The sequence below is a fragment of the Lontra canadensis genome, unplaced genomic scaffold (genome assembly GCF_010015895.1).
Source record: "Lontra canadensis isolate GAN:19392208 unplaced genomic scaffold, GSC_riverotter_1.0 scaffold2, whole genome shotgun sequence".
Lineage (NCBI taxonomy): Eukaryota > Metazoa > Chordata > Mammalia > Carnivora > Mustelidae > Lontra > Lontra canadensis.
In genome coordinates, this window is record NW_022630996.1 from 63,078,196 (window position 1) to 63,105,531 (window position 27,336).

Here is a 27,336-nt window from a genome sequence, read left to right on the forward strand (position 1 = left end):
TCTCTCTGGGCAGGGTAGGGAGTCGGCAGAGGGACCTCCGGCGGGCCCTTTTCGGCCGCTCTCTGGCCTCTTTTCCCTCGGCGTTTGTGGGCTCAGTCCTGCACCATGGGGAAGCGGGACAATCGGGTGGTGAGTACCCGGTGGGAAAAACAGTGGGGCGGCGCGGGAGCCGGCGGCAGGAGAGCGGATCCCCTTGCTTTTCCCGACGGGGCCTGAGGGTCAGCGGCGGCGCTTGGACCTCGAGCTGGGCGACCCAGCTCCCCCCCATCCCCGCCGGCCCCAGACGCGCGTGCGCCGCGCACGCAATTGGCGCCTTTGGGCCCCCCACTCTCCTCTCTTCTCTCTCGAGTCACCCTTTTTTCTCAACCCCGCCGCACCTTGGGTCGGTGCTTCCTGGCTCCCTTCCCTCCTCCCGCACTCGGGCTGGCAGTGCCCAGTTTTTGGAGCCACAACGGCTCAAGGAATTCGTCTCCTCTTGGGTGTACGTCCGGAGTCTGAGGCCCCTGGAGGCTCCAGGACTCGCCCTCTCGTGGGGCTCGCCCACCCTGGCTCCGGGCCCCTGCGAGGCGCACGCAGGTGGGATGGAGGCGTGGAGGCCTCGGGCGCCGCTCCTTTCCGTGGGCCTGCTGCGCGCCCAGTTCTAGCGGCAGCCTCCCGTTTGAGAACCAGCATGGAAGCATTTGGCTTCGTGTCCTCAGCACTTAGCACAACCTGGCACCTAGTAGGCCCTGTGTAAGAGTGAAGGGTGCAGGCAGTTGTCTTTGGAATCAGGCGTGGACTGGCGTGTCAGTTTTGGACCCTCGGGAGTTGAGTGACCAAGACGAGTTGCTTTTCTTCTCCGAGCTTCAGTTTCTTCATCTCTAAAGGCGTATCAGTGTTCTCCACAACTTTGCAAAATAGTTAAAACCGCAGAAGGCAGATGGCCAGGGAATGCTTGGCATGAAAGTTGTAGTAAATGAGATAAAGGAGACACAGGAATAAGTAATAGCAGAAAGAGTAAGAAATACTTCATGATGGAGATTCGTGGTTCAGAAGGCATTCAAAAGAGAAGGTGCTTTTGACAAGAGGGGTTAGGAGGCGTTCTTCATGGCTGCTAGTTTGGTCTGGAAAGTCCAGATTATAAATCAGACTGGATGGATGGTAACATAATAGGTTGCAGCCTTACAGTTCCTGGAATTTATCTGTGACAGAGTTTTAGCCACTGAGCAGCAAAACAAACAAATGCATTACATACATGTATGCAGTTAGTAAAGTTAATATAATAAATTTAATGAACTTTTGTATTCAGTGATTATTGCCTTTTCAGGCGGGGGGAGCTGCTAAAAGAGCTTTACTTTTATGAAATGAGGGCATTTCTAATGTTCAAAAGATGTGTTTTAATTTTATATAGCCTTCATAATCAAAGATGTCTAGGAACCACAGTGATGAGCCTTACAAGGTTAAGGAATGACCGTAGGTCAGACCTTGTTCTGATATCCTGATTCTCACAGAGTTGAAATGGTGTTCTGCTGGAGCATCCTTAGGTTTGAGGCGTTAAGAGTGTTTTGATTCTTTAATGACTGAGGGTTTGAATGTTTAGAAATCACCAGACCTTGGATACCATTTCATACAGAGACGGAAGATGTTTTGTTTTTCTTTTACTGGGGAGAAGTGTTGGTTTACATACCCTTTGAAGCATTTGAAACTTTTCAAATTAGCTTCATTTACTAGAACATTTTGATAACAACTCTGGGCTCTGCTTATTACTTGGTAAGCTGTCATGGCACAGAGTGTTCTGGTAAGATTTTTTATTTGCACTTGAAAGGCTGTGGGAATGAAAACGTGAAATCAAGAGTTAGAAGACAGATTGTCTAGTTTAGTCTCCTCGTTGCATGGAGGAGGAGATGGAACTGTATAAACTGGGACCAAAACTTGGGTCATCTGATACTAAGTTCAGTACATCGTAACTCTTGGTTTTAAATAAAAGGATTGTTTGCCTCTGAAAACAATGGCATTTTTTCTTCTTACATTGATAGTAAAATCATAGTCCTAAAGATGATAGAATTGCTTTCTAAAAAAACTCATAGGGGTGCCTGGGTGCCTCAGTGGGTTAGGTCTCTGCCTTCAGCTCAGGTCATGATCTCGGGGTCCTGGGATTGAGCCCCACATCGGGCTCTCTTCTCAGGGAGCCTACTTCCCCCTCTCTCTCTGCCTGCCTCTCTGCCTACTTGTGATCTCTCTCTCTGTCAAATAAATAAATAAAATCTTTAAAAAAATAAAAATAAATTTTAAAAACTCATGAAGTCTACATCAAAGGTTTTGTTTTGTTTTCAAAAAAGACTGCTTTGGGGCGCCTGGCCGGCTTAGTTGGCAGAACATGCTACTCTTGAGCTCAGGGTTTTAAGTTCAAGCCTCACATTGCGTGTAGAGATTACTTAAAATCTTTTTTTTTTTTTCCTTTAAAGTAGACTTTACTTTTTAGAGCAGTTTTGGATTCATAGGAAAATTGATCATTGAGTACTGAGAGCTCCCATATATTCCAGAACCAGTCATGCACAGCCTCACCTACTTTGAAAGCTGTTGCAGAGTGGTGCATTGTTAAAATTGATGAACCTGTCTTGACACATTATTTTCACCTGTAGTCCATGCTTGACATCAGGGTTCACTATAGGTGTTGTACATTCTTGAACAGCTTTTTTTTTAACTGAACATTTTAGTTCTCAAGATTTGTAAAGTGTTCATAAATTCATGATGGCCACCGGTTGTCCCCATTGTTTTCAGAAGTTTCCCTCATGTTCTTGTTACTTTTTGCCCTCTGAAACAGATGTATCCTCTAGATAAAAATAGGTAATCAAAGTAACAAATGAAGGTCTGCACATTTTGTTCTTGCGTCCTTTTTAGTACCTGCCCACTTACGTATTCCCTTGAGCCCAATTTGCCATCCTGAGTTTCTTAAGATTTTATTTTTAAGGGGTGCCTAGGTGGCTAGGTGGTTTGGGCCTCTGCCTTCAGTTGAGGTCGTGATCTCGGGGTCCTGGGATCAAGCCCTGCATCAGGCTTTCTACTCAGCAGGGAGCGTGCTCCACGCCCCCCCCCTCCCGCCGCTTCCACCTACCTCTCTGCCTACTTGTGATCTCTGTCAAATAAATAAATAAAATCTTTAAGGAAAAAAAAAAAAAGATTTTATTTTTAAGTACTCTCTATACCCGCGTGGGCCTCTATCTGGCAGCCCCTGAGATCAGGAGTTGTGTGCTCCACCGACTGAGCCTGCTGGGTGCCCCAATATCCGGAGTTTCAAAAAGAGATTGTTTTCTGTTACCCAAACTCATGCAGCAGTTTGGAGCCACAGACATTTCTAATTACATATGAATACAAGTGTTTGATTTATAAGATCACAGTATTTAAAGTGATTAAGTCATAGTGAGACAGTTTAAGAAATTGCATACTTTCTATATTTTAACTGATGCCTAACCATTCACCCCCTTAGTGTTAAGAATATTGTTTTTCATACTGATACATAGTATGTGAAAAGGCTTTCTCTTTGTAAGAAAATTAATTCTTCTGTCTTAAAAACCTTTCTGTTGTGCATAGTAAAAAGAAGCCTTTGTTGCGGGTGCCCTGGGTGGCTCGATGTGTTAAAGCCTCTGCTTTTGGCTCAGATCATGATCCCAGGGTCCTGGGATCCAGCCCTGCATAGGGCTCTCTGCTCAGCAGGGATACTGCTTCCCGCTCTCTGCCTGCCTCACTGCCTACTTGTGATCTCTGTCTGTCAAATAAATAAATAAAAAATCTTAAAAAAAAAAAAAAAGAAAAGAAAAGCATTGTTGTTTATTGTTTATGAGCATAGACCATCAAGTGTTTTTGCAAAGGAGCCTAACACGGAAGATGCACTTAATAAATACTGCTATTACAATTGAAATAAATAATTGAGATATGTGGGAAGTACTTATGCAGACTAAGGGTAGTATTTATGGTCAAAAGCTTGAAAGTTAAACCTTATTGCATAGACCGATAGCTCATGTGATAGTACCATAAGTCGTCTATAATTAATAGCCTTAGCATGTGAATATATTACTTTACTATTTAATTTTCCCCTGAAAAGTAAACCCTAAGACAGACTGGTATGTACTTTGGGGAAGCAGTTTCACAATAGACATTAAGGCACATAGAAATGTTAATTGATGTAATTTTAAGATACACGCTAGAATATTTGAAGACTGTCAAACGTGGTAAATGTGTTATGATTTTTTTTTTTTTAAAGTAGGCTCTATGCCCAAAATTAGGCTTAAACTCATGACCCCAAGATCAAGAGTCAGATCAAGAGTAGCATGCTCGGGGCGCCTGGGTGGCTCAGTGGGGTAAAGCCTCTGCCTTCTGCTCAGGTCATGATCCCACAGTCTTGGGATCGAGCCCCGCTTCGGGCTCTCTGCTCAGCGGGGAGCCTGCTTCCTCCTCTGTCTCTCTCTGCCTGCCTCTCTGCCTACTTGTGATCTCTGCCTGTCAAATAAATAAATAAAATCTTTAAAAAAAAAAAAAAGTAACATGCTCTATTGACTAAGCCAGCTAGATCCCCCACAATATTTTTTAATTAGAGTGAAAAGTTGCCACTGTACTCAACTTTTACTTGAAGACAGTTCAGCCCTCTGAATTGGCAGCATTGTGGTTAAATTTTTTTCATTCTGTTTACCTTTAATATTATAATGACTTTTGTATGTAGTTTTTTTTTTTTCATTTTGTTTTTCTTTTATAAAGGTAGTGGGTTGTTGTTGTTGTTTTTAATCTCTCCAGTGTATGAAATGATGAAAGTGAACCTTGCCCTGTACATTTTGGTACATCTCGATTTTTAAAAAATTTTATAGCTGTTTATTAAGATGGTATCTTGGTTTTTGGTAACTTGCTTTTGCTTTTCATTTGAGAAATCTTGGACATCTTTCCATATCAGTAACTATAGATCTACTCTTTTTAGTGGCTGCATAGTATTGATTTTGAGGGTATACTTTATAATGCATCTCAGCTTGATAGCTCTTTGTGTACTTTCCATTTTCCCTATTTTAGTAATTTAGTTTTGAACATCCTTGTATATGTTTGCATTCTGTGGAAATGAACAGTTTTTACAATTTTAAGCTTAAGATAATTTATTCTTAACTGCTACTAAAATTATGTCATGGTGCCAAAGAAATGAGAAGATGTTAGATGGACAGATAGATAATCTCCCATTGTAAAAATGATGAGCTTGGCTTTGCACATTGTACCTGCTTCTGGTTGTTAGGATTGTCAGGGTCCTTAGTAGGGCTAGCAACTCTCCTATTGCAGTCTCCATTGGTTGTCATATTTCCACATGAACTGAGTGAAATTCTTAGCAGAGGCAGTTGAATGAAATATTTGAGAACATAACAGTTGATGTAAAACATGTCACTATATGCCTCTCTGTAAAGAGAGTTGAATTTATTTTTTTTTTTTAAAGATTTTATTTATTTATTTGAGAGAGAGACAGTGAGAGAAAGCATGAGCAAGGAGAAGGTCAGAGAGAGAAGCAGACTCCCCGTGGAGCTGGGAGCCCGATGCGGGACTCGATCCCGGGACTCCAGGATCATGACCCGAGCCGAAGGCAGTCGTCCAACCAACTGAGCCACCCAGGCGTCCCAAGAGAGTTGAATTTAATACTCACATCTAGCCCTGATCGTGTAAACATCCCTGACATTAAGAGCTCTAGCATTAGTTCCTGCCTGTAAGAAAATTATGTTAATGGATTTTTCATCCCAAGTAATTAGTTAGGCAGTATCCAGTTGAATGGAAGTAGTTTTCAGTATGTGTTATTTATAATGGCTTTATATTGTTTGTTCTGCCAGAGAAATCTGGAAATATATAACCCATATTTGTTATTTGGCAAATATTGGTCATTTTCACAGGTTTTGCTAAATAAAATGCAACAAATACATTAACATCCTTTCACTTCCTTGTGAACATTAAGTAATGGGTTTAAGGCCTTAAAATCAACTTTGGTAGTAGTGATTTTCAACCACAATTCTTATTATTTAAAAAGTGGAAGAAAAAAAATTTTTTAAAAACTGGAAGAGTTTTGGGGCACCTGGGTGGCTCAGTGAGTTAAGCATCCAACTTTTGATTTCAGCTGAGGTCATGATCTTGGCATTGTGGGATCCAGCCCTGTGTGGAGCTTCGTGCTCAGCGCAGAGTCTGCTTGTCCCTCTACCTATGCTCCTCCCCAGCTCACGCTCTCTTTCTCAAATAAATAAATGAAATCTTAAAAATAAGTAAATAAATAAAAGAGTTTTTGTAAATGCTTATTGGACTGGGTTAAATTTCTAAAACCAGAGGTGGCTGGGTGGCTCAGTTGGTTAAGCATCTGCTTTCAGGGGCCTCTGGGTGGTTCAGTGGGTTAGGCCTCTGTCTTCGGCTCAGATCGTGATCTCAGGGTCCTGGGATCAAGCCACGCATCAGGCTCTCTGCTCAGCGGGGAGCCTGCTTCCCCCTCTATCTCTGCCTGCCTCTTTGCCTACTTGTGATCTCTGACAAATAAATAAATAGAATCTTTAAAAAAAAAACAACAACAATAAAAAGCATCTGCTTTCAGCTCAGGTCATGATCCCACGGTCCTGGGACCAAGTCCCACATTGGGCTACTGCTCAGCACGGAGTCTGCTTCTCCCTCTGCCCCTTCTCTCTCTCTCTCGTGCACTCTCTCTAATAAATCTTTTTTTTTTTTTTTAAGATTTTATTTATTTTTTTGACAGAAAAACACAGCAAGAGAGGAACACAAGCAAGGGGAGTGGGAGGGGGAGAATAGGCTTCCCTAGGAGCAGGGAGCCCTGTGCAGGGCTCAATCCCAGGACCCTGGGAACGTGAACGTGAACTGAGCCACACAGGCATTAAAATAATTTTAATAAAACAACATCTCTTTGCTAGATACTGTCATTAACAAAGAAGCCTGCTTTATTTTGTCTGGATATGTTTTTGAAAAAAGCATCTAAAAATGTGGTTTTGTGCTATAATAAGTGCAATATACGTAGCATAATTTGATTTGGGGTGTTCTTTATTGTGTAGAAAAAAACATAAAAAAATTCAGTGTCTTGGCCATTTTTAAGTGTTTAAGTCCGTGGCATTAAGTTCATTCACGCTGTTATGCAACTGTTGCCACTATCCATTTCCAGAACTTTTTCATCATCCTAAACAAGAAGCTCTGTACCCATTAAATAGTAACTCCCAATCACCTATCCCCCGCAGCCCCTGGAAATCCCTTTTTTCTTTCTGTCTCTATGAATTTGCATATTCTAGGTACCTCATATAAGTTGGACCATATAAGATTTGTCATTTTATGTCTAGAATGTTTCTCTTAGCATGTTAGCAAGGTTCATTCATGTTGTGGCCTATTAAGAATTTCATTTCTTTTTTCTTTTCTTTTTGTTTTAAGTGGGGGACGGAGGGAAAGAAAGAATCTTAAACAGGCTCCAGGTCCAGTACAAAGCCAGACACAGGGCTCAATCTCATGACCCTGAGATGGGGACCTGAGCTGAAATCAACAGTCACATGCTTAACTGACTGAGCCACCCAGGCACACAAATGTCATTTCTTTCTGAGGCTGAGTAATACTCCATTTTGTGTATGTGCCACATTTTGTTTATCCATTTATCAGTAGGTGGATATTTGGATTGTTCTCACTTTCGGCTGTCATGTATAATGCTGCTGTGAACAGGAGTGTACAAGTATCTGTTTGAGTCCCTGCTTTCAGTTATTGTTCAGTTCCACTTAGAGTTAGAATCGTTGGATCGTCTGGTCATTCTCTATTGAACTTTTTGAGGAAACCAACTTTTCCATGACAGCTGCACCCTTTTATATTCTCACCAGCAATGTGTAAAGATTGCAGTTTCTCCCTCTTTTTGACAGCATGTGTTATTTTCTGGTTTTGATAATAGTCATCCTAATGGGTGCAAGGTGGCATCTCATTGTAGTTTGATTTGCATTTCCCCAGTGACTGGTGAGTTGAACATCTCTTCATGTGCTCTTGGACATTTGAATATCTTCTTCGGAGAAAAGTTTATTCAGGTCCTTTGCACATTTAATGGTATCATTTGGGTTTTTTGCTGTTGAGTTGTAGGATTTCTTTATGCATTCTGGGTATTAATTCCCTATTAAATGTATGAGTTGCAAATATTTTCTTCCATTCTGTGGATTGTCTTTTCACTCTTTTGGTAGTGTTCTTTGATACACAAATGTTTTAATTTTTATAAAGTCCTCTTTATCTGTTTTTTTTTTTCTTTTGTTGTCTGTGCCTAATTTAATTTTTTGGTGTCAACAGTTGGCAAGTCAAATTGCCATCAGTATGGCATAGTACTTTCTGAGATAAAAGATACAGTAGAATAAGCAATAAATTTAAAGTTACATCTTTAGGGGCACCTGGGTGGCTCATTGGGTTAAAGCCTGTGCCTTCGGCTCAGGTCATGATCCCAGGGTCCTGGGATCGAGCCCGGCATTGGGCTCTCTACTTAGCAGGGAGCCTGCTTCCTCCTCTCTGCCTGCCTCTCTGCCTACTTGTGATCTCTGTCTGTCAAATAAATAAGTAAAATCTTAAAAAAAAAAAAAAAAGTTACATCTTTAACTTCTTTACAACTAAGTTTCTTCCTTTGCCAGTGAGCATAGTGTTACAGTCTTACAGGGTTATCGGGCTTTAGGAGAAGACATTATAAAGTAATCTTACAGTAAGAAAGAGGTATCACTATTATTTTCATTAAATCTCTGGTGAAAAACATTTTTTTTCTGTGAAATAGCGATATTACTCATCCCCCAAATTTGTGAGACTTAGTAGACCATTAAATTTATTTTTTATAACAAAAATTTGGTTAGATTATTCATGCTTAGTTAGACATAGTATGCATTTATAATAAAGCATGCTTGGTGAGTAAGTGAGCATTTGCATTTTTATTTTTTTAATTGAGTTAATTTTTATTCTTTCCTCAAGGCCTATATGAACCCAATAGCAATGGCCAGATCAAGGGGTCCAATCCAGTCTTCGGGGCCAACGATCCAAGATTATCTGAATCGACCAAGGCCTACCTGGTATTTGTAAAACAATTTAGACATTTATAAGGTTTTCGTAAATTTTTTAAAGGTTACTGTTACAACTCTTACTGCTTGCAGATCAGCTGTCACAAACATAATTTTTGAAGTGATATTCATAGGTGCTTTCTTGTCAGTGTATGAAACACATGCATCATGCTTAACTGTAAAGCAAGTATTTGAGAACCCACCATCCTGTATAGCTACCAGATAACCTTTCATACCGTTCTCTTCTCTACCTCTAAAGAGGTAGAAGGACTCCCAGATAGTTGTACTTTTGGATAAGATTTATTACAGAGTGTACCAGCCACAGTCAACAAAGGGAAAAGGAGCATGGGGTGAAGTCTCGGGGAGACTAGGCTCAGACTTGTATGGCTTCTTCTCTTGTGGAATCACATAGGATGCATTTAGAACCTCAGCAATGAGTTGTCGTAACACATATGAGATGTTGCCAACAAGGGGAGTTTGTGAGAGATTCCGTGTGCCCAGGGCTTTTATTGGGGACTGGTCAACCTCTGCCTATCAGGTGTCAAAATTCCAGACTCCCAGAAGAAATGCAGGTGATCACCCTCAACAGTAGTATTCGTACAGTGAGCTACTCTTATGGGGGAATGGTAAGGACCTTTCCAGAATCCAAATTCCCAGATGCCAGCCAGGGCTAAACTCGTAAATGGGCCTTTCTAGGAATAAGCTGTCAGGCATGCTGTATCAACTCTTCTGTCCAGTATGTGAGGTGCATTATAAAATTAATGTTTAGTATAAAAATAGTAGTTTAAATAGACTTTAGCTCACCTTAACACTGAAACTACTAGCTTTGGGACTTGAGGCAGAATTTATACCGTCCTCAAGCTTCCCTTCTTTTTCTGTAAAATAGGAATAATAATACTGTGTTTTCTCACAGGATTATTAGGATTAAAGTAACATGTATTAAAAACAGTGCCACTTGTATGTAAGTGCTCAGATGTTTGGTGTATTAGCTCTTACAATCCATACTTAGAAAAGGAATGATCAATGGTATCTGACAGAGTGTATTCATAATATTTGATTAAGGAGGATGTGAGCAAAATAATTTAAATGTATCAACACTGAAATGGAGGTTTATTAGGATATTAAGAAATTTTTATTTATAAAATTTTTGTTCTGTTTGTAAGCATCCACCTCTAATAGGAATTGCTTGAAAACTTACTTATTTCCTATTTTTTAAGGGAAGAAGTGAAAGAACAATTAGAAAAGAAAAAGAAAGGCTCCAAGGCATTGGCTGAATTTGAAGAAAAAATGAATGAGGTTTGTAAATAGTACTTGTTTGAAAAAATAGGCACCCTAAATGTATGATTTCTTTAAAATAAAAAGAGGAAAACCATATTAGAGTAATTTATGTCATCTTGGGTTTTCTAAAATTGACTTCTTTTTAGCTTCCCATGCCCCTGTGTGCTCATATTACCCTGAGATTTCCATGATGTTTGCCTGTTTTGATTACAAACATATGTGTAGTATTTCAGCTACGATGTAGATTAATTCAGGGTTGCCTAGCTAGCTCATTCAGTAGAGTGAGCAACTCTTGAACTCAGGATTGTGATTTTGAGCCCTCATGTTGGGTAGAGAGATTACTTAAAATCTTTTAAAAATATATATGGATGGATGGATAGATAAATTCAGCTTTTACTGTCTGGAAATAGAATCTAACCATCTTCGTTAAAAAGAAAAAGTTCTCAGCCTCACTGGTAATACTGACTACTCCTCTCAATATACAGTGTAGAACTCCCACTCTTTAATACCCTCTTCGAAAAGGGCTAGTGGGGCCAGGTGCCTGGGTGGCTCAGTCAGTTAGGTGGCCAACTCTTGATTTCAGCTCAGGTCATGATCTCAGGGTCTAGGGATTGAGCCCCATGTCAGGCTTCAGGCTCAGCTGGGAGTCTGCTTATCCATCTCCCTTCCCCTCTATCCCTCTCCCTGCGTGCATGCACAAGCACTCTCTCTTTTTCTCTCTCTCTCTCTCTAATAAATAAAATCTTTTTTTTTTTTTTTTTTTTTTTTTTTAAAGAAAAGAACTAGTGTGGCTGGTGCCTGCGTGGCTCAGTGGCTTAAGCGGCTGAGTTGATTTTGGCTCAGGTCATGATCTCAGGGTTGTGAGATCGAGCCCCACCTCAGACTCCATGCAGTCTGCTTAAGATTCTCTCTCCCTCTCCTTCCCACTCCCCACCCCACCCCCACTCACGCTCTCAAAAGAAGGAAGGAAAGAAAGAAAGAAAAGAGCTCATAAAGGAGAAAAGAGCTAGTAAAGGGTCTTTTGGTAACAGGGTTCTGGCACCTGTACTTTTCCCTGTACTTAGAGGCCAAGATGGTGAGAGGTAGTAGAGGACAGAGGAAAGAAAGTAGTGGCTGTCTATTATCAGGTGTATTACAAGGGGATAGATAGCCTCTGATGGTGTTTATAACCTTTTTGCAGAACTGGAAGAAAGAACTAGAAAAACACAGGGAGAAATTACTAAGTGGAAGTGAGAGCTCATCCAAAAAAAGACAGGTAATGCCATTTTGAGCTTAATCCTGTTTTTAATGTCCTATTTGGGTTTTCATAATCTGTGTACTACTGTCAATAGAAATTTTAAAAACTCACATCAACTTATTTAGATTTGTACTTTTATTTGTTTGCTTTTAGAGAAAGAAAAAAGAAAAGAAGAAGTCTGGTAGGGTGAGCAAAAGTTTTCCATTTTTCTAAATGTTACAATTAAGAGCCTACAAGAAAAGTAAGAATAATTTTATGATCTGTATGTTAACTGTAAATGAGTCAAAGAGTCTTGAAGTCCTTTAGTAGTTATGGGTGGGTTTTATTCTATTAGCAGTATAAAGAAAAGCACTTACCTCCTTATATCCTGGTAACTCTGTTGCTGTCAGGGAGAGAAAGAGGGAACATTGATTACCATTGGCATATCTGTCGTTACTATGTTGAGCCTTTTTCATGTATATGAGGGAGTGTGGGGAGTGTGATATTTGACATTTTAATATTTAAGGCATCTGAGTAGATCTCTCAGACCACTAGATTGATTTCGTTAAGTATTTGAGAGACTTAGTGATAAGAAAAATAATTCCTGCATCTCACAAGCTTTAATTATTTTGTGCTTGGTCAAGTATTCATCTTCTTCTTCATCAAGCTCTGATTCTTCCAGCAGTTCTTCAGATTCTGAAGATGAGGTAAGACTTGGCCTGTAATGGTTTATGAAATAATAATCTCTAGGATTTTTTTTTTTTTTTTTTTTTTTATGACAAGAGGAAATCCATTATGAAATACCTGTTAGAAACTTTGGCTTCCAGGTTTTGGTTAATTATCCATAACTGAGAGCACTGATACGAATAAATAACTAGATATTTAAGTATATATTTAAATATATATATATATTCCTAAATTTGTCTTATTCTCTTTAAAAACATCAGTAAAAGAAATGGAGTCTTAAAATCTAAAATGCTATTTGACTAGATGGTAGAGGTTACATGTGATTTAAATTACTTGACTTTTTTTATAAAGCAGGAAGGTTAATATAAGTTACATTTTAAGCATTACTTATGAATGGGGGACCTGGCTGGCTCAGTCAGTAGAGCACATGACTCTTGATCTTGGGTTTGTGAGCTCAGGCCCCGCATGGGCATAGAGTTTGATTAAAAAATTATTAAGTAAAACATGCACTTGCAGACTGGTTCTTTCATTTAAGCTTTGTTCATTGATAAAGTTTTGGTATTAATAAAATGCATCGATTATATTTTTGAAAGAGAAAGCAAATGTTTCTAAAAATGTTTTATATAGGACAAAAAACAAGGAAAAAGGAAAAAGAAAAAGAAGAACCGTTCACATAAATCTTCTGAAAGCTCCATGTCAGAAACTGAATCGGACAGTAAGGTAAAATCAGCAACATTTTGGATAACAAACACATTTTTTTTTCCCCTTTTAGATCATCCTGTCTTAAATTGCTGTCAGTTTACAAATGAGATGCTATTTTTTGTACTTTGATGGACTGTGCCAATCAATTGATAAACTTAATATCTTATATATGGGATTTTATTGTTTTCTAAATACTTCCATATATGCCTTCATGTCTCAGCATTTCCATGACAGCTTTTATAATAAACATGGCAGACATTATTTTTCCCATTTTCATATAGAAGTGAGAGCTCAGAGGAAAAAACATACTCCACTATCTGGTCCATTGTCCTTTCCATTATACTTAAATCTGCTCTGTGTGTCCAGAACTGTGAAACATAATTGGCTCTCAAACATGTGTGATAATAAGAAATACATGCAGTTTGCCATAGCAGTGTAGATTCCTAGGCCTCATGTCGAGAGAGTCTGATTTAGTAAGTCTGCTTTAGGCTCAGAAGTCTACATTTTTAACATTTGTCCCCTGTGATTCTGATACAGGCCTGTCTTTGGACCACAGTTTTACAAACACTGTTCTAGAACCCTAGGAGGACAAAGCAACTCGTTTGGAGGCAGATCTCTACTTGTCCTAGTATGATTTCTTCTGACAAAATGCCTGGCATCTAGAAAGTTGTTAGTAAATTTGGTTTTCTCTTTGTCTTTTAAGACAGAAGAGTCAGTCTAATACGGATAGGTAATCTTTGTCAGATGCCTAGTATGTGTTAGGCACAGTTCTGAGCACTTGACATGTTAGCTTAATTCTCTCAACAACCCTCATTGATTTTATGGATGAGGAAGGCTCAGGGATGTTAATGGCTAAAACTGAAAGAATCAAAAGCAGAAATTCTCACCTTTCCTTCTTATAGGGAGAGTAGGAAAATCAAAATTAAATTACATAGAATAGTATTAATAGTATCACTTTGGAAAGCCGGTTGCTTTTTGCTAACCGTAAGACTAAATGAAAGGTAACATTAACATTGCATATTCAAAGATTTAAGGACTAGATAAATTTGGGGGGGGGATTTCTGAGGACAGTGTGAATGAGAACCTCAGTGCGTATGACCATCACAGGCAAAAATAAGCAAATGGCATTAAGTCTTATTTTAAAAGAAACCCTGTGGTTATTACAGACAATGTCTAACATTTTTGGTATACATAGATTTGATATACAGCCAGATAAAGAAAGAAGCCTTGGGGCGCCTGGGTGGCTCAGTGGGTTAAGCCTCTGTCTTCGGTTCAGGTCATGACCTCAGGGTCCTGGGATGAGCTCCACATTGGGCTCTTCTCAGCGGGGAGCCTGCTTTCTCCTCTCTCTCTGCCTGCCTCTGTCTACTTGTGATCTCTCTCTCTCTGTTAAATAAACAAAATCTTTAAAAAAAAAAAAAAAAGAAGAAGAAGAAGCCTTATTGCCTTACAAGCATATACATATATATGTGACATACATTTCCCTTATTTTCAGAATAAAGGTCTGGTATTGAAATAAACTTTTTTCAGTCCTAGAGCAAATCACCTCTTTGCTGTTTTTGTCCTTACGCTCTCTCTCTTAACATTTCAAATTGATATGTATATATATGTTTGTTTGTTTAGGATAGTTTAAAAAAGAAAAAAAGGTCAAAGGATGCAACTGAGAAGGAAAAGGTAATTATAATTTTATTTTAATCTATCATAAAATACTTCATTTACTTCTAGAAATTAACAGTAATGTGTTCTTCCTTTCAATTTAAGAAATTTATTTCTTTTGCTTTTATAGCATTTTGTGTTGACTCAAGGAAATTATTTATTGAATTCATTATCAAAGGTTAAAAAATCAGAAAATTGGGGCACCTGGGTGGCTCAGTTGGTTAAGCCTCTGCCTTCGGCTTGGGTTATGATCCCGGGATCCTGGGATGGAGCTCCGCATCAGGCTCCCTGCTCAGTGGGGCTCAATATCCTCTCCCTCTGCCATTCCCCCTTCTTCTCTCTCTCTCTCAAATAAATAAACAAAATCTTAGAGAAAAATCTTTTTCTGGTTCTTAAAAACCTAAAGAAAGCAATTATTGATGAAAGAATACTATAGACCAGAGTCATTATATTTTACTCAGTATTTTTATATATTTTTTTAAACTGAGGTATAATTTACATAATATGCTATTAACCATTTTAAAATTACAATTTGGAGGAAGGAATATTGTGTATGTACAGTGTTGTGCAGTGACCAGCTCTCTAGTTTAAAAACTTCATCACCCCCTTAAAAACAACCCATACTCTAACTAATTCCCATTCTTCCTTCCCCTGCCTCCCCTGGTAACTTCTAATCTGCTTTCCAGCTCTTTGAATTTACATATTCTGGATGTATTGTTTATTTTGTTTTGTTTTATTGTTGTGAATCAACTGTAGGAACTTCAGGGGCACCTCCAGTCTCAGTCATTATACCATGGGACTCTTGATCTTGGTTGGGGTTGTAGATTTGAGCCCCATGTTGGGTATAGAGATTACTTAAAAATGCACTTATTTATATTAAAACAAAGGGAATTTATTGGAATTAAACAATCCTGCTTGCTATTTATGAATCCGGTATAGGAGGCAAATTACCCTTTGTGTTTTTTACATAGAATAGTATTAATAGTATCACTTTGGAAAGCCAGTTGCTTTTTGCTAACTGTAAGACAAATGAAAGGTAACATTAACATTGCATATTCAACAGATTTAAGGACTAGATAAAAGCTCACCACGAAACCCTCACACTGCTTCTTCCCCCACCTCTTTTTTTAATTTTAACTTTATCCACAAATACTTAGTATTTATCTTTAAAATATAAGACCATGTTTTAAAATTAAACAGTACTATTGCATATTAACATTTTTACAATAATTTCAAATACAATAAAAGAGTTTCAAAATGTCCTCCTTTTTCATAAAAATTTTTTATGGTTGATTTATGTCATGATCCAGGCAAGTTCTAAGATGGCATTTGATTATTAAATCTCATAAGTCTCCTTTAATTTATAACTTTCCCCCCTTTTAAAATTTTCCTCTTGAAATGTATTTTTTAAGAGAACAGTAGAGTTTCCTATATTCTAGATTTTGCTGATTGCTTCCCTTCCCTCACCTTTTTAGACTAGAAAACTGACGTTCTTTTATAGACTGTTCAGCTTAGGTCTGATTTTTTAGTAAGAACCACCCAATAAGTAGGTGGTTTTGGTTCTACATGGAAGAGCTTCAGTAGAAGCTTTCACACAGCGCCAAGAGCTGGCCAGGCTAATCCCCTCATAGCTGTGCTGGGCAATGGGTGTGCAGCTGGGGTGAGGCTTGCCTTATGGGGGGCAAGTTGAAGAATGATTCTCTCCTGGGTAGTTTTGACCAGGACACTGTGGACCACAGAGAGAGATGGAGATTTGGGACAGGTCTGGGTCCCCCCCCCCGACCCCCCAGTATCATTTAAAGGCAGTCATATAATATGTCACTTGGACATAGTAGACTTGGGGGAGGGGAGGAAGAGAATCTTAAGCAGACTCCATGCTGAACATGGACCCAGAGCCGGGCTTGATCTCATGACCCTAAGATCATGACCTGAGCCAAAACCAAGAGTGGGACACTTAAGCGACTATGATACTAGGCGACCCAGGAGTTTCATATTTTGGATACTACTCATCTTTTATACACATAATGAACATTTTTTTGACCCATGGCTTCTCTTAATCTTGTTTAGAATGTCTGTTACAATTTTAAAAGGGTATAATTGTTCTCCCTGGGTAATATATTTTTTTTAAGTTTTTTATTTTAATTCCGGTATAGTTAATGTAGAGTGTTACCAAAAAGGGTGTAATTTTAAGGGGACCAGGGTGGCTCAGTCCTAAGCATCTGACTCTCGGCTCTGGTCATGATCTCAGGATCCTGGGATTGAGCCCTGCCCTGGGCTCTGCACTCAGCAGGGAGTCCCCTTGAGGATTTTTCTCTCTCCTCCCACTGCCCCTCCCCCAGCCCATGCTCGTGTGCTTTCTCTGCCTCTAAAATAAATCTTTTTTTAAGAGGGTGTAATTGTAAGTCATATATCAGTCATTGTTTTAAACTCATTTTTAAATTGTGAAAATTTAGTGTAATAACTAACAGTGGAAGAAAATATCCCATTTCTTTTTTTTTTTTTTAAGATTTTATTTATTTATTTGACAGAGAGAGAGAGTACGAGTAGGCAGAGAGGCAGGCAGAGAGAGAGAGGAGGAAGCAGGCTCCCTGCTGAGCAGAGAGCCCCATGCAGGACTTGATCCCAGGCCCCTGGGATCATGACCTGGGCCGAAGGCAGAGGCTTAACCCACTGAGCCGCCTAGGCGCCCGAAAATATCCCATTTCTAATAGTAACAAAGAATATATAGGAAAAATTTGAAGAACTGATCAGGACTTATTTGAAGAAAATTATGCAAATCTATTCAGAGAAGCACATGAAGATTTAATAAACGTTCCTGGGTATGACTTACCCTAACTAGACGTTAAGTATTTTTTAAGCATCAGACAGTGTGGTATGGTAAGGAATGGGGCGGGGAGGAAGCAGTTGAGCAGTGTAGAGCCCAAGTAAAAACTTGTAAGTATTTGTGGGTTTAATGTATGATAAAAGTGGCTTTTCTTGGGATGCCTGGGTGGCATCTGCCTTCAGCTCAGGTTACAATCCTGGGGTCCTGAGAGTCCTGAGATTGAGCCCCGTGTCCAGCTCCCTGCTCAGTGGGAAGCCGGCTTCTCCCTTTCCCACTCCCCCCCCCCCAACTTATGTTCCCTCTCTTGCTGTGTCTCTCTCCGTCAAATAAATAAAATCTTTAAAAAAAAAAAAAAAAAAGACTTTTCTTAGGACAAAAGGACTAGCCAGCTGGAAAGTATAAAACTGGACCCTCCTTAAGGCCAAATAAATCACAGATAAGTCAGTTTTAAATGTATGAAAGTATAACTAGAGATAAACAGGGGTGAGGGTGACTGTAATATTGGGGTAGGGAAGGCCCATGCCTCAAAACTCAAAACACTTTTGACCACATAATTTTAATACTTAATGACAAAAAGAGATCACAAAAAAATAAATCATGAACAAAATTTAAATATAATGAACAGATTTAGGAAAATCTACTAGAAATACATAATTAAAAACTAATCTTTATTAATTTGAAAATTGATACTTATACAGAAAAAGTGGTAAAATCCATGTTTAGGCAGTTCTAAAAGAAAATATGGACTGTATTCCAGTAATCTTGAGATTTATATGATTGATAAAAGCCTGAAACAGAGGTTTCTTGGTAAAGTGTGATTCCTAAAGGAGTGAAATAAACCATTAGGGGTGGGGGTGGGAGAGTAAGTAAATCATTTGGGGAAAAGCTACTTTGGTCTTTGATTTAGACATTATTAGGTAAAGATTTTTGCATTCATGTACCCTTCACTCCACATCAACTTTTTTTAATAGCAAATAGCTCATATGTATAGCTGCCATCCAGAAAAACATGGGTTAAGTAAATTGTGGCATATGCTTTCAGTGAATATCAGAGGCAGCCATAAATGATGATGTAGTTGGTATGGAAGGATTGGATGACAAGAGCAGGTTCCAAATAGCAAGTATCTATATAAAGTTATAAATGTACACATAGTGAGATGTTTCCAAAAATCTTCATGATGTTTAATCTCTGGTAGCAGGATTCAGGTGAATTTGCTTACAGTGAGCATTTATCAGTTATAACAAAATTATAAACATATTTGCAGAAATAAAATTAAATCACCTGTAACGCAGATCACTATTAGTTTATTTTCTATGTGATTTTTTGTTTAATCTTCAAAATTGGCTTCCTGGTATATAAAGTTTATATATGTTTTCTGTACAATTGGGTAGTGAGCATTGTTTTTTTCATTGTGTGGGGTATTTTTTTGTCTTGTATAAACTATTCAGACATACAGAAAAAGTATATGGTGGAAAATAACAAAATGACAACCAGCACATCCACTGTGAAGTTTTAATAAATCTTAACATTGGGGTGCCTGGGCCCAGTCAGTTGAGCGTCCGACTCTTGGTTTTGTTTCGGCTGAGGTCATGATCTCAGATCTGGGATCAAGCCCCACCTCTGTCTCCACGCTCAGTGGGGAGGTTGCTGCCCCCTTTCTCTCTCTCCCTCTTCCCCTCCCCACCATTTGTTCTCTCTCTCTCTCTCTCTCTCTCTCTCAAGTAATAAATCTTTTTTAAAAACCTTAACTTTTGCCATACTTCCTTCAGGTGTTTTGGAATGTTTATTCCTCAGTATATATATTTAAGTCCCTAAGTACTCCTCTAGTCTCTCTTCTTCCCCAGAATTATGTTTTCTCATCATTAAAAATACTTAGAGATGAAGATTATTTTAATGTGAATTTAACACTCATAATGCATGAAAGGAATTATTACTGTGTAGAGATCTTTTTAGATCACAAATAATTACCCATTGTTTTTCTTTTTTGCAGCACTAGGCCTGTCTGATCCAACACTGGGTAGAAACAAAACAGTTAGAATACAAGGGACTCAAATCTTACACCATCTGTAGGGTCTCTTAAGACATGTTAGAGTTTAATTAAAATAAGAGGGCCCTTGGCTGACTCAGTTGGAAGAGCATCCGACTCTTGATCTCATGGTAATGAGTTCAGGCCCCACATTGGGTATACGCATTACTTAAATAAATAAACATTTTTTTAAAAAAAGAAAATAAGGATATTACATCTCAATTTACATATAATTATCTCTTTTCAGGCTATTTAATAAAAATTACTTTGTTGGAATTAAAGACTGAAAATTGGTAAATATCATCAATTTAAGACATTTCTAAAATGCTATAATAAGAGATGAGGAAGGACACTGTATCATACTCAAAGGGTCTGTCCAACAAGATCTAACAATTTTAAATATCTATGCCCCTAACATGGGAACAGCCAACTATAAGACATTTCTAAAATGCAAATTTTTTTTGTGATAATTGGGAAATTGTTAATTAGAAACAAAACTTGCGTGGCATAGCCTTACATCTTTTTGAGTCAAGGTACATGTATTTATTTTTCTTAGGACATTAAAGGACAGAGCAAAAAGAGAAAGATATATTCTGAAGATAAACCTTTATCATCTGAGTCCTTATCAGAATCAGATCATATTGAGGAGGTAAGTATAAGATCAAATTCACTTTCTTCACTTTAAAATGTTTGTTTTTAATAAATACAAATGAATAAAAAAGAAATACTTCATGAATATTCCATTTACTCACTTCTCTAGTATGTGCACTGTGAAAAAGAAATGGAAGTTCCATTTCAGAATGATTTTTGCATTTTCTAGAAGTTGATTATATAGCTAATATGGTAATTAACCGTATTTACAAATCTCTATTCTGAGCTATTTTATTTTTCTTCTAATAGTTACTTTTTCCTGTACTAGTATTTTGATTACATGACAGATGTTGTTTGATGTGTACTGTATTGAAACCCAGCATTCCCTTGTTTTTGTTTGGAACTATTACTAGGGAGGGAGTAGAATAGTGATGAGGTAGAACAGAAATGTTGGCATGATCTTTTTCCCTATCTTTAAAGTGAGGAAGTAGAATTAGTTTCTCTAGTCTCTATAGTCCTTTTCAGCTCTGATATTCCTATCTTAGATTTTATTTGTACTCTATTCTTAGTTTTGTTTAGGTCTGCAAGTTATCATCTTTAAAGTATTTCTCTCTTGGACTTAGTTTCCTCATTTGTAAAATAGGGACTATTACCCACTTTTTGTAGCAATTGTAATGCCCCCTGAAATGAAATTGAAATGAATTGAAACTTGTAGTGTGTGTGTGTGTGTGTGTGTGTGTGTGTGTGTGTGTATATCTTCACATTTTGTATTAATATCCCATAACAAATTTTAAAAAGAAATATAAAAAAATATTAGTGTATAGATTTACTAAATTATATTTCAGTTCATAAATGTTTGAGTGTGATAACTAGAAGACATCAAATCTTAAGATACAACAAAATTCAGGCTGTTGCAGGTACGTTACATATGCCCTTCAAAAACCGTACAGTGGCATTGTCATCAGTGACGTTTTCCAAAATGGTTAACAATTCTCAGTAAAGCTCTGAATGAATGAAACAAAATACAGTCTTTTCTATATTATAAGTAGGTTTATTATATGACTGGCAAGCTGTCTAAAAGTCTTGTTAGAGCTGTCTGGCTGTCTTGGACATCACATGACAGCATCCCCAGTCTTGGTCTTGCTAAACGTGGATGCAGCACAACTACCACCATCTCCAGTCATTGTTATGACAAGAATAACAGTAAGAAATAATAATTTCCTAAGTGTTTTCTGGAGCACTTAATATATGTTACACTTAGACTTTAAATATACGTGAACTTTAGCAACTTGCAATTTAGTCTTAAATTCACACTTCTAAAGGTTAAAATTCTAATGGTGTAATGAGTGTTACTTAAAAGGGTTTTAATCATTTGGTTTATACAGAGTACACTGTGCGTATAGCTACCATTTACGGAACACCATACAGTAAGAGAAATACTTAACTTTATTCTAGGCACTTACACTAGAGGGTGGATATTACCTCAATTTTACAGATGGGGAAACTGAGGGTAGTACATAGCAGAGGTAGGATTCAGAGCTTGGTCTGTTTTATTTCAGAGCTCATACTTTTTATCCACTGTACCTCATTGGGGTTTTTTACGTGCTGGAAGGGAATATAAGGAAGCCCTCTAGATATTAAAAAATCTTAATTTTCTTTCCTTTAAATGTTTCTCATTGACTTGTCATTATGAAATAACAGGTTTGCGGTGTCCTCAAAATGTTTTTTACACATAAATTCTAAAGCTGTAAGGTACATTAGGGGATGAAAAAATGCCTTGAGTACAAGTTACATATTTGTCTTCTCAACAAAAATTCAAACTTTTTAGGTACGAGCAAAAAAGAAGAAAAGCAGTGAAGAACGAGAAAAAGTAATAGCAAGTATCACTTATTTTTTTACATGACAATAGTGGTAGCTCTTTTTGTTTAATATAAAATGAATCATGGTAAAACAGGACTTCATTTACTGGGGCCAAATAAATATTTATTTGGGAAAAGTGTGGTGTTCAGCTTTACTTAGTGCATTGGAGCAAGTTAAATTGGCTCCGGAGAAAAGAATATCCTGGTAGCAAACATCTCTGTTTCTATTTCAGTATTTTATTCAGTATTTCATTTTATTTTGTTCCATATTCGGTACTGTTAGAAATGAAAAATTGAACTTTAATTTGACCTTTTTAAGCTGTAGTATGAAATACTAGGTATGGTGATTCCCTCCATCCTTAATAGTAGTGACTTCCAGGTTGGCCAAACCTGGTAACATTTAGCAGAAAAAGCCTCTCTAAGCCCAGGTTGCAATGAAAAAGCAGGAATGTGACAACATAAATATTTCAATAATAAAGATGATTGTTTAACCATTTCTAAAGCCAGCTCTGCTATTATGCAGATGAAGAAGTATAAAAGGAGAAAGAAGGAAGAGGAGAATAAGAAAAATGGCAGTGATAACCAAATGAGACCAACCTAGGGAAAGTTAGATAATAGATTATCAAAGAGTAATTTCAGACAGTATCATTAGTCATTTAGGAGCACTCAGTGTAAGCGTGGGTGATGGCCTTTGAAGGCATTTTCTTAGGAACAGGTAAAAGAAAAATAAGAACAGGGGCACCTGGGTGGCTCAGTGGTTTGGGCCTCTGCCTTCGGCTCAGGTCATGGTCTCAGGGTCCTGGGATGGAGCCCCACATCGGGCTCTCTGCTCAGCGGAGAGCCTGCTTCCCCCTCTCTCTCTACCTGCCTCTCTGCCTACTTGTGGTCTCTCTCTCTCTCTCTGTCAAATAAATAAATAAAATCTTTAAAAAAAAAAAAAAGGAAAAATAAGAACAGCATCTTTTTGTAAGTTTGAGGGTAACTTCCCCTTCCCAGAATTTCCCTCACTCTTAAAATGAGGGTCCTTCTCTGGTAACATATGACTCAGAAGTAGCATTTTATATACTTCAAGACGAAGGTATATTTAAGAGACTTTTTTTCTGAATGGAAAGATAATTTGAGTGAAGACTGCTTTGGTCTTTGGTTCAGATTAATTAAGGCATAATATTAATTAATTTTGGACCATTTTGATTTGTACTTGCGTACTCCACTGTTTCATGCATTCAGCTCATGTGTTTATTAAGCATCTCTCTGCAGGCGCCATTGGTGTTGGTAGTGCTGTTCTAATGGAATACAAGATAGATGAGAGGGTGACTTGTGAGAGTGGCTTTGGGGAGGCAAGGATTTATCAGAAAGAGCTAACCATTTCAAAAGAACATTTCCAAAGAACAATATCCTAAACAGAAGAGCTAAGGACCTGTGGTAGGGATGAGCTTGATTTGTTCGAGGAACTGAAGGGGTAAGCGTGGCTTATATCTAGTAGATAAAGAGGAGTACAGTGAGGTGGGGAAGTAAGCAGAGGCCATATCACAAGCAAGGTGTTTGGGTTTTAATCAGAATGCTTTGGGAAGCTGTTTTGAGTGTTTTAAACGAAGAAGTGACCTGAACCAACTTTATATTTTTAGAAAGCTTTAACAGAGGAGGTGGAGTGGACAGAGGTGAGGAATGGTGGTGTTTGTATCACAGTGGTCGTGATGGACATGGACTAGCCTGATGAATTTGAGATGCGTTGTGGACTTAGATGGTAGGGCTTGCTTGCTGCTTTGGATGTAGAGAGTGGAGTTAAGGCAGAAAGTGGAGTCAAACGTAGCTTAGATTCTTCACCTTAAGTAAGAGGACCAATTAGAGGTGCTGTTTACTAAGATGGTTAAGAGGGTTTGGAGAGAAAAATTAAGCATTGTTTATGGTAATTTTAGATATACCTGTTAGGTATCCAGGTGGAATTCACAGTCTTGAGTTCAGAGCATAGGACTGGATACGAAGATTTGGTATGTAAGTGGTTTTTATAGCATGGGAGATAGAGAGCCATGTGGAAAAGAAAGGAAACCCTGAAAGGTCAAGCAGAGGAAGATGAACAGCACAGGAGTTGAAGGGCTCTTTGTGATAGAAGAAAGCAGCCGGTGGAGGTGTCGTGGAAGCCAAGAAGAAAAGTTTTTGTTTTTGTTTTTGTTTTTTTTAAGATTATTTATTTATCTGACAGACAGAGATCACAAGTAGGCAGAGAGAGAGGCAGAGAGAGGAGGAAGCAGGCTCCCTGCTGCACAGAGAGCCCAATGCAGGGCTTGATCCCAGGACCCTGGGATCATGACCTGAGCCGAAGGCAGAGGCTTTAACCCACTGAGCCACCCAGGCGCCCCAAGAAAAGTATTTTAAAAAGAGAGTAGTCAGCTGTCCTTATATGAAAAAGTAACCTATACCCGAAACTTACTTTTTAAAGACCCAAATACAAGATTTGGGACTCTTGGTAAGATTCCTTGTGTACTTGAGCTTCTCATGACAAGAATGATGAAAGCTAGCTTAGAGCCACTAAGTGGTAGAGACGTTTGAGAGGGGCGGAGGAATTGTTGAAAGTTGTAATTGATAAGGAAATGGATAGGAAACTCTGCTTTGCTATCTTTACATGTCTCTTTTCTTGGTGAATATCAACAAGTCTGTCATTTGATACCACCTTTCTAAATATCTGTTTCTAAAAGTTTTGCCTTCTCTTCTACATCGGTAATAGTCACAAGAGTCAGAGTTCAGCAAAATTTTAGCTCTCTATCCAGTCACAATTTGATTACTTTTCCTAGGCTTCTAAAAATTAAGCATCTGAGTGCCTGGCTGGCTCAGTCAGTGTAGCATATAATTTTTGGTGTTGGGGTTGTCAGTTCAAGCCCCACAGTGGGCATAGAGCTTACATAAATGTTTTAAAAAAAGAAAAAGCATCTGTTTTACTTAAAAGCTAAGTAGACTTTTCAACTGTACATCCGTATTTTTTACCACTTTTTTAGTTAATTTCATAATTAATATAGTGCTACCAGTTTAGGCAGGACATAATAATTTCTGTTTCTGTTTACTTTAAAAAATATCAGATTTAATACATCTGTTCCCCAAAACTGTCATTTTACAAAAACAGTTGTGTTTTGCTGTAATATGAGGATTTTTTCTAGTAACTACAATTTCTTCACCTTTAGAAACTATACAATATGAAGTACAGCAGTTGATATCACTATTCTTAGAATTTATTTTCTATAGGAAATTTTGTTTAAAAGCTACATTTGCGTGCTAATGACTTAGAGTTTTTCCATATCTTTTTGAAAATCAACAAGTACTCTTAAGTCCTCATATGGTACCGATTATTGAGACTTTTCAGGAAATGTTCTGAGTAGTTTCCTTGGTTGTTTGGATTGTTTGAAATAATTATATAGTAGCTTAGAAGGACCATGGTAACATTGTTGTTTTAATTTTAATATTTTCCTATAGAAATGTCTAACAGGGAACTCTCTTTACAGGAAAAAACAAAAAAGAAAAAGAAGCATAAGAAACACAGTAAGAAGAAGAAAAAGAAGGCTGCTAGTTCAAGTCCTGACTTGCCATAACCTTAAGAAAAATCAGGATTCCCTTATAAAGAAAGTGCAATGTCTAAGGAAATTTCAACTGTGAAAATTATGACATAATTACTAAAATGCATGAATTTTCTTGTTTTTAGAATTATTCCTGGACTATTCAGTAGCCACTCGGATGCCGCTGTGTGAAAGGGCCATAATTGTTGCCTGCTGCTTGAACATCTGTTTTTTTCTCTTCCAGTGCTTAACAACTCTGGGAGATAATACACTGCAGTTGTGCTAGTGGTTAAGATATTTGGGGATAAAGTTAATATTTTGACTAGAAGTATCTAATGATAAATCAACAGAAATCAAATCTGGATACATCATTAAGATGTAATTAGCAATTACCAGATGATTCTAGTTAACATTTTTGGAATAGGCATTACATTGATATTTCAAAATCCTTACTCTGTAGATAAGTGTATTTTAATTTTTTCCCCAATATACTTTTATTTACCTGGGGAAGGAGCTTTTCGGTTGGGGTGGTGGTTTGCTATCTCTTTAGCTAGCAGAATAGCGTGCCTTTTATCCTCACACATCCTATTTTTGTGGACATAGTAGCCATGCTTCATGGGGAGGTCAGAGCTGGGTATAGCAGTCTTGCCCCTAGATATCCTTGGACTCTGTTGTTTGCTGCTTTAAGTGAACCAGAGAAACAGCCCTTTGCAGCATGACAGAGCCCCAGAAGCTCTGGGATTCACCTCCACTTCAATAATACTGAATGTTTTTTAGCATTAGAATGTGTTATAACATTTGAATTAATTTTGACTATACTTTGGCTTTGGAGAAGAATCATTTCAAATAGACACTGGTACTTTTTGAACTTGATAGCTAAAGATTTAAAATGCATGTTTTATACTGTTAAGTTTTAACCAGTCAGGAAAATTTTATGTAACCAGTAATAGTTATTTTATTTTTGTATGAATTTTGTTTAGGCTGCAATGTTTAGCTTTTATTAACTCCTTATTCTTGCTTATTAAATTCCTTATTGTGTTTAATGGCATACTTGCCAAGATACTTAGCATGTAAACAAAGCAGGCTTTTGATTTTTTTTTTTTTTTTTTTTTTTAAACAGCTTCATATTGAAGCTTGAGACTTACTATAAACAAGTTGAGTGGCAGGCCTGGTATACTGTGTCTTGTTACATAAAGCTATTGCCAGAATCTTAGTAAATATAACATTTTAGAAATTTGTCTTTGTATATTCATAACAAATTATGACAAGTTAAGTGAAAATTACATTATTGCTCTTCCTGTGTCATATTTTACTAAGATTTTGTGCCTCATATCTACTGCTGAATTGTTTACTAGTAATGTTAAAAAGAATTGATAAATCATTTTCACTTTACATTTTTATATAATCAGGTAACATGAAAAATAATTTGATGTACAATTTTGCCTGTTACAGAGGGTGTGCTAATTATAGTGGTATATGCACAAAACATTTTGGCATGACAAGAGGCTGAATAAATAGCTATTTTACTTAAAAATAGCTGTGTTCGTACCAACTCCCTTTGAGTCCCAACTAAAGTTCCAAAGATCAAGAAGCACTACTGGGTGATAAGCGGATAAGACATGTCCCCAAATTTTTAGCTGTAAAAATAATATATTTCTTGGTAAGCTTCCTTAAATTTTATGCTTAAAACTTCATACTCTTTTTCCTAATAAAAGATATCTATATGCTCTTGAGTACACAGCAAGTTTGAGGGACATTTTTTTTAATCTGAAAGGAAGTTTCTTAGGATTGTTGTTCACAAAAATGCTAAAAGATTATCAGGCTATTTTGTGATCGTTTTTGGTATGAACATAAAAGTGTTCCGTTGTACACTGGTCCAGTACATGATGACTATGTCCCACAAGAAGCAACTGTTAC

The 27,336-nt window shown here is 37.7% G+C and overlaps 1 protein-coding gene across 2 annotated transcripts; it reads left to right on the plus strand.

Annotated features, from left to right (window-relative positions):
* FAM133B (family with sequence similarity 133 member B) lies at positions 1-27,152 on the plus strand. 2 transcript variants are annotated; one of them, XM_032875275.1, is made up of 11 exons: positions 1-129; positions 8,953-9,050; positions 10,256-10,334; positions 11,497-11,571; positions 11,707-11,739; positions 12,177-12,239; positions 12,847-12,939; positions 14,545-14,595; positions 19,984-20,076; positions 21,847-21,894; positions 25,369-27,152. In XM_032875275.1, the coding sequence occupies exons 1-11, from the start codon at positions 106-108 to the stop codon at positions 25,453-25,455; spliced, it is 744 nt and encodes a 247-aa protein (XP_032731166.1). In that variant the 5' UTR covers positions 1-105; the 3' UTR covers positions 25,456-27,152. The 2 variants fall into 2 exon arrangements, with proteins under 2 accessions (XP_032731166.1, XP_032731175.1); XM_032875284.1 differs by having other exon boundaries at positions 21,847-21,888.
* The last annotated feature ends 184 nt before the right edge of the window (positions 27,153-27,336 follow it).